The sequence below is a fragment of the Alligator sinensis genome, unplaced genomic scaffold (assembly GCF_000455745.1).
Source record: "Alligator sinensis unplaced genomic scaffold, ASM45574v1 scaffold514_1, whole genome shotgun sequence".
Taxonomy (NCBI): Eukaryota; Metazoa; Chordata; order Crocodylia; family Alligatoridae; genus Alligator; species Alligator sinensis.
This window is the reverse complement of record NW_005842385.1, coordinates 1,416,361-1,427,933: the sequence shown is the minus strand read 5'-3', so window position 1 is coordinate 1,427,933 and position 11,573 is coordinate 1,416,361. Positions and strand designations below refer to the sequence as shown.

The 11,573-nt window shown below is 45.7% G+C and overlaps 1 protein-coding gene across 1 annotated transcript in view; it reads right to left on the bottom strand.

Moving 5' to 3' along the window:
• Positions 1-1,018: 1,018 nt before the first annotated feature.
• TNFRSF11A (TNF receptor superfamily member 11a) overlaps positions 1,019-11,573 on the bottom strand; it is a 42,442-nt gene continuing 31,887 nt past the window's right edge. Inside the window, exons 9-11 of the mRNA XM_025211025.1 lie at positions 11,527-11,568; positions 7,267-8,104; positions 1,019-4,050 (exon numbers count right to left, since the gene is read on the bottom strand). Coding sequence (XP_025066810.1) covers positions 3,638-4,050; positions 7,267-8,104; positions 11,527-11,568 — 1,293 coding nt within the window. The 3' untranslated portion in view covers positions 1,019-3,637. The remainder of the gene's footprint in view (positions 4,051-7,266; positions 8,105-11,526; positions 11,569-11,573) is intronic.

Here is an 11,573-nt window from a genome sequence, read left to right as displayed (position 1 = left end):
TCTAAACAGGAAACATGTCAGGAACAAGCTCTGCCTTTCTCACAATTAATTATTTAAACTTAGGGTTTCTTTTTCTCTTACCAACTGTCGAGGGGTGGCAAGCAACCTACTCTTTCCACAAAGTTCCTCGGGCAGCATTTTCATTTGGAGATCCTCAAAGCATTTTAAAAATGTTACACCGGACTGGGCTACCGAGTCCAGCCTCTGCAAATCTTTACCCATAACCACAAGGAACAATATCAAAACCACAGACCTTCAAACAGTCACACAAGGTAGGTAAGTGGCAGCATCCTTGTTTTGCAGATACTTAAATACAGCACCAGGAGACATGCTTCAAGTCAACAATAAATCCATGACAGAACGGGGAATAAAATACAAGCCTCCTACCTCTTTGTTCCCTGTTCTGATTATCATACTGTACAGGGCACCTTTGTCTCCATTAGACGTGACATAGGAAAAGGATATTGCTATATTTAAAGGATAAAGGAGGTGGTGTGTATTACAGTTTCTGCAGGGATCTACAGCACCCAAATGCATGAGGCCTGTACCAGTACTTAGAGAGTCTACACTTGGCATTTCACTTGTTTTAGCACACATGCCATGCTGGATGCTTCTCCCAGGAGGACTATCTGGAGATGTCACAGGCTACTGTAGCGACAGTAGATGTGTAGATGTTAGGGTCGGATTCTTATAGGTACAGATGAAAACAGCAACTTTTAAAGTTAAGTGCTACAAATAGATGCTCCACCCAAGCTGTGGTCATCACTCTCATATAACCCTGACCTGCAGACGGATTGTTAATGAATTGAGCTCTAGAAAAATGGAAAAGTGAAGATTTATATCCATGTCTTCCTTTAAAAAAAAAATTACAGACTTATCCACCTGTTCATATAAAGCACTAGCAGGAAACCCACTTTCATGGTTGTGGGACAGAGACACAGTGGACACTGAAACGCTCAGACGCTCAGATGAGCTAAACATACAAGTTTCTTATAACGAATTATCTGTGTAATTGAATAAACCTCTCATTTTAACCCAAAGAAAGCTTTAGGAGTTTATTATCATTAGTTATTGGTATTATGATAGCAGCCCGAGCACCAAGATGGAGGCTCATTCTGTTAAGCCTCACGGTACAAACACATTGAAAGACAGTCCTTGCCCCAAAGAGCTTACAAATTAACTAAAAAAGATGCAGACATTTCTTCTGGGCCAGTGAGACTGAGCAGCCAGGTATGGGACCTATACAGCACAGCAGGGCAATGCCCATGGATTGACAGCTTCACTTTGGGGTCAGCCAGGGACAAGGAAAAGCATTTCCAACCCTGGAATCATCATCATACCTGTCTTGACATGCTCCTTTTTTTGTCCTCATTTTTAGATCCCTTTCCAAACTTTGTTCCACAAGGATCCCAGGATTTTGTGGATAAAATTGTAGCCTCACTGAACTCAGTGGAAGTTCAGTGACTCCCAGTGATTTTGATGGTGCCATGATTTCATCCCATCTATCCATAGTCCTTACTAGGATGTAAAGCAGCTATTTTATCAAATGTTGCATGGAGAAGGAGCTCTGCTCTGCTTCTCCTCAACAAAAATATCAACCAGTCCTGCCTCTGTGCCCTAGAAGTCTCCCCTAAGGAGAAGAGAGCTGAAAAAAATGTGCAAACTCAGAAAGACCACAAAAGGACAGAAAGCTTTTGGCTCTTTGGATTCCTATTTGAAATCTTTGGGTTTGTCTTGTGACTCATGTGTAGGTGTTTGCACACCTGACAGTGCTAATATTGAGTGGCGTCCCACAGCACCCTTAAAAGGACCTCATAGCACCCTGGTTGAGAATCACTACTCTAGTGGCCAGCTCATGCAGGGACATATCTATGCAGCTTGACTGCCCTGACTTCGTTAACACAAGTACCCATGGAAAATGGAAGGCCTGCTTGGGCAGGAACAGGCCTGAGAAAGGTCCTGACAGACATGGAATAGATTTATTTTGGTCACAGGAACAGCAACTGGCTGCACATTGTCTTAATTACAGTAGCATAACTGGTGGGGGAGCAAGTGGAGCACCTGCCCTGGGTACCAACTATGAGGGGGCACCAGGATCACCCCTGCTCGAAGTCTGCCATGGCAGTCCTGAACTGTCTCTGCCCGGCTGTAGGAACCCTGCAGGGTAGCGCCGCACCAAGTGTGCATCAGGGGTGAGGAACAAGTGGAGTGAGTAGGATGGTACTCCTTCCCTGCTCCCAAGCCCCAGGGGAGCATTGCAGCCTCATGCCCAATATGTATGTATGGGGAGGGAGCAAACAGGGCACTGGCTCACAGGGAGCCAGGCCACAGGGCTGCTACAGCTAAAGAGGAGCTGATGCTGCTGTACCCTGGGAAGGAAAGCCTTCCCTTCCCCCCTCACCCATGTCCATCTTCCCTTCCCCACCTCTTCCCCTAGTCTGTATTGGTATACTACAGTGGTAGATCCCCACCCCGGCTACATCTCTACTTAATTAAAAGAAAATCTTCCTGAAGAAGGGCCACTCCTAGGACTCAAGGAAGTAAAACATGTGCTGGTCTCATGCCTGCTCCATGCACCTGCAGGAAATGCATCTACCTCACAGCTGGAGCTGTGCCCTGGACTTCCAAGGTCTCAAGGAACAGGCCACCAAGAACCCCCACTCCCATCTTAAAATCCCAAGGTCCTGATCCACGTGGAGTTATGGTAGTGATGCAACAGTGTGTAGAAGCCAAGAGCTGTGCTGCTCTTCATGTACAAGGCATCAGATATGCTCTAGGGCACACCCCTTCTGGTTGCCTGTTGCAAAGATCATACCTTTGCACTTCAGTCGGAGCAAAATACCTAAAAGCCAACACCCTGCTTGGCAGAGCTCCAGCGCTGACAGGCAACATAGCCTCGGGTCTGTCTTCAAGACCCAGAGCATTGATTTTGCTAGGAAAGGCTGAGGCCATGGCTGTCTTTAGGAGAGAGGGGTAGGTGCCAACAGTGACACTAATCCTGAATGCATGGGGCTGCCATCATGGCCAGCCCCTAAAGAGGCACAGGGGAAGAGCAAAGCCCTGCAAATAGTTTGGTTTGATTTTTCCCTGTTTGGATGCCAGTCAGGGATAAAAAGATATAAGTCCATGTTGACAGGCTGCTCTCAGAATATTAGTCATCCCTGTTCACACTGCAGAAGCACACACCGGGCCTGAGGTCTTGCTTGCCCGCACACTAGGGCAGGCTGCCAGCCCCCCTCCGAGTACAGTTACCATTGACCCAATTGCCCTGCCACTCGTCATCGTCTCTGCAAAGAAAAGGACTGAGAGTCTAGAACAGACAGTACAATTGCAAAGACGTTCCTGCAGCAACAGCACCACAGGCAGCTTTACACACTTGAGAGTCTGTCTCCACGTGTACTTTCCACAGCGCCAGCATCACAGGCACATGCCGTGAAGCCTGTCCTTTCCACTGTATAAAGTTTCCAAGCGGTGCCAGGAATAGCGCAGGACCCAGAGCTGATGAGTGTGCCTCAGTCACCTGGACTATCAGCTGACAGCACAGCTGCACACGCCGTCCCTGCTGCTTGTGGGCTGCTCTTCAGTGTCCCTGGAGGAATGGTGTTCTCGCCAAACATGAGCAAGGCATTGATTCACGTCAGAGTAGCGCTTTCTCTGAGCACTGCCCTGGTTGTCCCTCCTCTTGCACTGGCTGAGAGGCTCCCTTGTGGCAGCAGTTCCTGCCTTGGCAGTCTTGGTTCTCTTCTTGAGCCACAGGCCCTGGACACCTATGATATTCCCCAGTGCTATTTTGTCCTCCGTTTTCCACAGGGCAAGTTGGATTGATTTCAGCATACTTTTCTTTGTAATGCTGAGTGTTGCCAGCAAAAGTCTCGCAACGGTTCAGGTTTTCCTCTTGAACTGGGCTCCCCACATTCTCATTAGCTGCTCCAGTGGTGGTTGGTCCCTCCTGGGAGTTTTGACTAAGATAGACAACAATTATATCACCTTTAAAATTCATTACTTGTCCACTTGAGATAAATGTAGAGTTACTGTTTCCAGTCACATTTCCTGGGGAGAGGAGGGAAAAAGCACATACATGTGATTAATATTTTCTCTCATGAGATGAACAAGTTAGCTAAGTGAATTTGATCCAGTCTTGTAGTTTATTCTTCCTCCGTGTTCCTTCCTCTTTGGTGCCAGGTGCCTTTATAATCAAAAGTAATTTTTTGAGACTCACTTATCATCATCTTTCCAGCACTAAACCTGTCTTCCAAGAAAATCTAGCTGAGATATAAGGACATTTTTTTCTCTTTCAAACTGAACTTCTGGAGACAAGAGAGATTTTTCCTACATATTCTCATCTCCCTGTTACCTTGAGCAAAGCCATCCAAGTCTTAAATTTACTCTCAAGATTTGCAAAACTAGAATATACTGGAAAACGCTCCAAACATGACCTTTGTGGAAAATATTATCTGCCTCTGCATGCATCTTAGATATTTATAGAATGGTAATTTTCTCCCCGTGGCAAACAATTGACCTTATTATACAGGCTATGCAATAAGTTTATTGAAATAAAGTTTGAAAGACCTGAATAAGTTGTCACCAGGCTGTTCAGGTATGGATGTTAGCAGTGCTAGTATCCAATAACATGACCCTTACTGTTATGCCCAAAGGTGATGAAGAACGCATGAAATTTCACTCTATGGCCTAACTCTTGCAATTTGTTCCTTGTGACCATCTTTAATAAGACTTTATAGGGCACAAGCTTCCACCTATGCTGAATACATTGTGGAACTAGGCCTTGTATCATGGCTTGTTAAGTGTACCAGGGGTTTGGCCATGACAGAAGAGTTTCAGTAAAGCCTAATCCTGCCTATCCTTAACCCTAATAAGAGCAGGATTGAGCCTCATGAAAATTAGAAGCATCACTGAAAAAAATAAAACTTTCCCTTCCCTCCTCCCCCAAAAAACAAACTGAAGACAGGCTTTTAGCTCTACATTCTTAGCTCTCTCTAAGATGCATTGTTCCTACTGTAGTTTACTTAATGTGTTGTTATGGATGTGTCTCAGTGATTTTAGAAATTCAGCATGTTTTACTGGCCTCTTTTCAACACTTAGAGATAAACAATTTTTATAACCCGTCACGGCAGTTATTCATTGCCATTGAAGGGAAACCAGTGAACAGAATCTGTTTAGCACATTTCTATCGTGTAGCTGAATGTAGTATGGGATTCTTAATTGCTCATTCAAGGCACATTCTGATTTTTATCCCCGACAAAGGAACTGGTCAAAACTTCTCATTGAAATTTTGAATAATAGAAGGGGGGAAAAGCCATTTTGGTGAATTTTTTTGTGCAAGTTTTCCATTTCTCAGCCAGCTTGCTTTCTTAACTCTGACATGCCACAGCCTGCATGCACATTGATCTCAAGGGTTGGGTGCTCTGCCAAAACACAGTGTAAGCACTGGCAAAACATTATTTCTTGGGTGTTCCATATTTTCTATCCCAGCAGTTAGCAAGGTCCGGCAGAGGATGATTTGACTTATGTGGATGCGATTCAGAACAGAACCGCTGTTTAAGCACGCAGTGATGTTCCCACCAGAGCACAGCCATTCCAAGAACTGGAAAAAGATGAGCTCTGTGCATCTCAGTTTGGAGAAATATTTCATAATTCCTTACTACATGACTACCACTCCCACAGCAGTTAGATTTAACTTCTGGGAAATCAGCAACAGTGCGTGCACACTCAAGTTTCACCAGATGGCACTGTAGTATGTGAATGCACCTTAAGGTAACCGTGTAGTTTAGAGTCACAAAGAACTGACACAGACTAAGTTGCACATACTTTCTAAACAGGTATAATTCAGAACCAACTGCTCTACATTGCACCCATTATCCCTGCTGCCCCCCAATTTTTCCTGTTATCCTAGGACTTAAAAAGGGAAGCAACGTTCTGCCAGAGCCAAAACTGACATGCTCTGCAGGCACACCTCTCGGATGTCAATCATTTTGGTCCCAAAGGTACTCAGCTTTCCACAAGAGCTGTGTTACCTCTCTCCTGTTGCAGAAAATCATTGACATCAGAAATAAAGAATGGGGAGAGTGAAGTGAAAGAAAACACCAATGTTCTAAGAAAGATTCCTCCAGCATTTTCAAGTTCCTTCCATGAAGGATATTTTGGGGAGGGAGAGGGGGGTTCTGTAGCACATTTGGCTTCAGCAGTTCAAAGCTTCCAGGGTACCAATCTATGTTTATATAGATAAGAGATTAATTATTAGTAGTATCTGTGTTACAATAATACTTACGAGACCCTAATCAAGGCCAAGGACGTGGTTTAAAAGCATTAAAAGCGGGCTCCTGTCCTGGATAAAAGATGGTTTAAGAAGGCTAATGACCCACAGAAGGGGAGGTGGTAGAAGTACTATATATAGTTGGTAGAAGAACTATATATAGTTTCAGTGTACAGTTTTTCTAAAATGAATTATGAATAGATTGAATAAACACTTGCCTTTTATATCACTGAACTGGCTGAGTGTTTATTGGCATGAGAACCAACATGGGCACTAATAAGAAAACTGAGGAATCAAAATGTTATGTACAACTTTCAGACAGGAATTTTGTTCTTATTCACTTCCCATAGTTCTAAAAAAAAATCTTATTCTTTGTTGTGTGTTGGATGCATTCAATAAGCAGGCTCCAGAATTGTTACAGGAACTGAAGTGTGTAGGGGTGGAGACATTGCATCCGATTATCTGTGCAATTATTTCTTTCACATGATTGAGAAGTTAATTGTGGTGTTTTACAGTAAAGAGAAAGCATCAAACACTGAAATATTGGTTCCTCTGTTCCCTCGTTCAGTTATATTTCTGTTGACTTTAGAAACTGGCAATTCTTATTGGAGGTAAAATGACACCATGTTAGGAAACAGAAGTGAGATGAATTCACGTGGTTGTGCCACCGAATATTTCAATAACAAAGCTGTCTGGTTTCTGCAGTAGGGGCCACAATTTGGAGTTTTCTGGGCTGGGCAGAGAATAACGACCGGCACCAGCATAAAACCTCACTGGGTACAGACTATTTCCAGAAATCACTAGAACACAAGTGTCTTTGGCTTTTTCAAATCAGCTGCCAGGCCTGTAAATGAAAAGACATCATTGTACTCTCACCTGTCCTTCCATCAAATTAGACCTTCTATGGTGATTCAAAATAAAATAATACAGGGAAGGCACAGGGGATAATCCTACATGACCAGATGGAGCTCATGCCTACCAAAGAGGAGCCTTACCTGATGCAAGAGGGAGGTCTGAGGTGTTACAATTAGCTCCTGAAGTACTTCTGTTTGTCTTCTGGTGCTTTGTGTCAGGACTGTCAGAGGAATCATCTTCAATGCCTTGATCACTTGCTAAAGTACTCTGACCAGCAGAGAGAAAGTCCAGGCCACAGGCACATGGATAAGGTCCATTTTCTGGAGAGGCCGTGGTGCTGCCTACTGCTGGACAATGGGGTTGCCTCCCCTTTCTGGGAGATTCTCTACATGAAACACCACACCTTTTGCAGCTGTACCCAGAGTCAGGGTTCATCCAGAAGTGATCTGTATCCTTGTTCTCCGTTTCCTTCACATGAGTGTATGTACAGTTGCAAGACTGCTGCAGACTTTTGTCTGAGGATGCATGGATGCAGTCTGCTCCATATGGAGCATCAGAGCTGTAACAACCTGCCAAGTCCACCATGCTCTCAGTTCCTGTGAAGCACTGACTCAAGCTATCATTCTCCCCAACCTCCAGTGGCCCTGAAAATGGTGATAGCGATTTGCTGTCAGACTGGCTCAATAAAGGGAAATAACCAGTGGCATGGGGAGCTCTATCTACGTATTCATCCTCCATGGGACCCTGCCTGAAACGGTCATCTTCCAACTCGGTTACTAAAGACAAGGTTGTATTCTCTCCAGATTCACAGTGGATTGCATCTGGGCTACTGTTTCTACATAGAGCATGCCCATTTGGGCAACATGCGTCTTCAGAACAAGAACTGTCAGCGTGGGCTAGCAAACACATTCCTTCCGAACGCTGAGGCCTAGTAGTATTTGCCATGTTTGGGTTCAGGCAGGGATCTTTGGGGGATTCCTAAATAAAAGAAAAAAAAATGTTTGTTAAACATCTCCTGAGAGCATTTTTTTTGCTAAAACGCAGAAGAAATGAAATTTACAAAAACTTAATCTTTATGTCACTGAAGTTCAGCAGTGCCATGTACATTCAAGACTTAAAGTGTAATTCTGCTCTTGTGAGAGACTATGGGGTGGAGGGGAGATGAGGAGGGGTGTGTTCTGGCTAGATTCATTGCTAACATCTAATCAAACACACCTGGGCAAGTCTCTCTGAAGAACCCAGAGATGTTTTCAACTTTATTTCCACAGATCTTGCTGAGGGCACACTTGTGTTACTGGAGATGATGTATGTGAAGGAAAGAATGAATCAAGCCAGCCTCAGGGAACGCAGACTTGGAGCTAGAGTTCCACCCCGCAACTTTTAAACTAAACCTCTTTGACATGGAAAATGTTGAGAAAGAGAGAGAGAATAAACATGGGAGCATTTAGTGCCATTTTTAGAATAATTTTCCAGAGCAAAATTGCATTTTAAAGTAAAGGAGGTTTTCCTCAGGATAGCGGACTGTGTTGTAACCACTAGACCACCTATTGACTTTCATTAGGTAGTCTAGTAATTGTTGAATGGTTAGTAAGAAATCTGTGGCCACACGTCTCTGTACTGAGAAACAAGGAGAGCTGACTGGGGACTTTTTGAGGAAACATTTTTGCGTCAGAAAATGTTGATTCACTGGAATTGAAACTTCTTGCAAAAAACACACACGTTACTTTTGACCAAAAGAAGCTCTGTTGGGAAAGTTTCCTCAGATCAAGGATGGAATTTCTGGTAGAGAGGGAAACTCCTTCCAGAATAACTGAGACTCTAGTGTGCTGACAGACATGCCGGTCCTATTCTAACTCATGGAACTTCACATAATGTGCTATGAGTTAAAGTAACCCCCTGACCCAACACAAGTTCATCTGTTGGGCTGGGGGCGGGGGGAAGGAAATCAAGATCTACTTTGGAGACAGTCTAGTGGAGGAGCCTGCCTGCACCTCTCTTCCTTAGCCCCTCCCCACCCTCTCCCAGCTCTGGTGCTATCCGCAGGGAGGAGAAGGGTTGAGGGCGACCTGAGCTGGATAGGGCTAAGCAGGGGGCACAAGGTCGGGGGGGGAGGGGTCCAATCTGTCCCCTCCCACTCAATCCCCAATCTGGCCCTTCAACTCAGGCCAGGCAAGCCCCAGCCCGAAGGTCCTTCCTCCTTCCTTCCTGCAGACAACACTGGGGGTGGGGCTGGGCTGCATCAGCCCAACCCCAATCATTAGGGCTGTGCAAAACAGTACCATTTCGTTTCGACTTCTGTTTCACTGTTTCAAAGGGACAGTGTTTCGTTTCACTGTTTCGAAGCACTGTTCCATTTCGTTTCGTCAAAACTGTTTCATTGTTTCGACGCATTTCAACGTTTCGCCCATAGGCTATAATGGGGAACCATGAAAATGACTATAACTTTGTCATTTATTGCCTGATTTGGATGAAAGTTGCAGGAATGGTAGCCCCTTCTGAGGGCATGAAGTCTGACAAGATTCAACAGGATAGGTGCAGGGTGTTTTGTGCAACTACAACTCAAACTGTTCAAGCAAAAGTCACATCACTTGCTGGCAGCAGCAGCCTGCTGTCATCCTGCATACAGATCGGGGGGCCGTTCCCCCTGGGAGGAATCTGGCACAACCCCACAGACCTCTGGAGAGCACGGGCCCCCAGATCTGTGCACGAGATGACAGCAGGCTGCCATTGCTGGCTGGGGCCAGCGCCAGCACTGGGTTTTTCCCAGTGCTCAGCATAGGCTGCACTGGGCAGACTTGGGTGCTGGTGCTGGCCCCAGCCGACAGCAGCAGCATGCTGACATCTGCATTCTCCACAGCCAGTGAGTGCGGAGCTTTAAAAAAGCTCTGCACTCACCAGCTCTGGCAGTGGTAATTGGGGCCTCTGAGGGCTCATGGTAGAGCCCCCCTGTGCAGTGCAGGGCAGCAGAAATTGCCCCCCCTGCCGGGCACCCACATGGCAGCTGCCCCATGGCATGAGTGCAGAATGGGTTGGCAGGGCACTGTGTGCTGTCTCAGAGCTGGGGTAGGTCCATGTGTTAGCCAGAGCTCCCAGTTCAATTCCCCAGCTCTCTGACCATTCCCCCAGCTCTTCCTCAGGGGCACAGCCCCCTTATCTGCATGCGGGGTCTCAGCAGGCTGCTGCTGCCAGCTGGGGAAACAGCCCAGAGCCACCGCCATCCCCAGCTGGCAGTGGCAGCTTGCTGTCATCCTGCATCATCCAGGGGCCCACGCCCCCTGGGAAGAGCTGGGGGAAATAATCAGAGAGCTGGGGGAAAGATCAGGGAGCTGGTGAATTGAAACAGGCCCCGGTTTGATTCCCCAGCTCTCTGTTCATTCCCCAAGTTCTTCCTGGGGGGCACGGGCCCTTGGACCTGCGTGCCGGGTTTCAGCAGGCTGGGGCTGGCAGCAGCACTGAAGTCTGCCCCAGCCTGCAGAAGCAGACTGCTGAAACCCCGTGTGCAGATTGGGGGCCCATGCCCCCTGGGAAGAGCTGGGGAAGCAATCAGAGAACTGAGGAATTGAACTGGGGGCTGGGGAACTGAACCAGGAGCTAGATGTCAATATCAGAGCTGTCCTTTCCCCCTCTTCCCCCTTCCTCTCCTTAGTTTCTGTTTAGCTGCAAGCAAACTCGGCTTCGAAACTCGAAACATTTCAAAACTTTCAAAATGTTTCGAGTGCCCTCATTTTGTTTCAAAGCTGTTTCAAAAACCTTTTGTTTCATTTTGATTTCACTGTTTCGAGCTCAAAACACATTGAAACAGCTTCAGAATGAAACATCTGTCAAAATTTCGCACAGCCCTACCACAATCATGCTGACAGGCTGACTCTAGGGAACACAAGTTCCCTAAGGTACTCCACTTTGAAGCACCTTCATTTGATCCCTCAATTAGATATGGGCTGATTTGTCATGCAATTAACCACTTTAAAGTGCTCTGCAGCCATGTACATGCATCACAGCTCAGCTGTAGAGCATTTTCAGAAGGGCTGATTGCACAACAAATGTCACTTCTGTCCGTGTCTCTAGTGATTATGGCATTCACATGGGATAAGAAACCCAAAATCATGTCCCTGCTCTGAATCTGTCACACACCAATACCCAATAGACTATTGGCTCTTTTGGAGTAAGATTCCTTCTTTTTTATTTTTTTTTATTTGAAGTTTTGAGAGAGAGAGAGAGAGAGAGAGAGAGAGAGAGAGAGAAACATGGTATCATTTCTTACTAGAATAGAAAGAAACAGCGAGACCCCCAGAACTGTTGGGTGAAATAGAAATCTTGTTTCCAGGACAGCTTTAGTATTGAGTTTGTTATAAGATCCAGGAAAGGAATTAGGAAAGCACAAAAACAATTTAAAAAATTACCTTTTTCCCTTTTATTTGCCTGCATAGTTGATTCGCCCAGTGCTGTA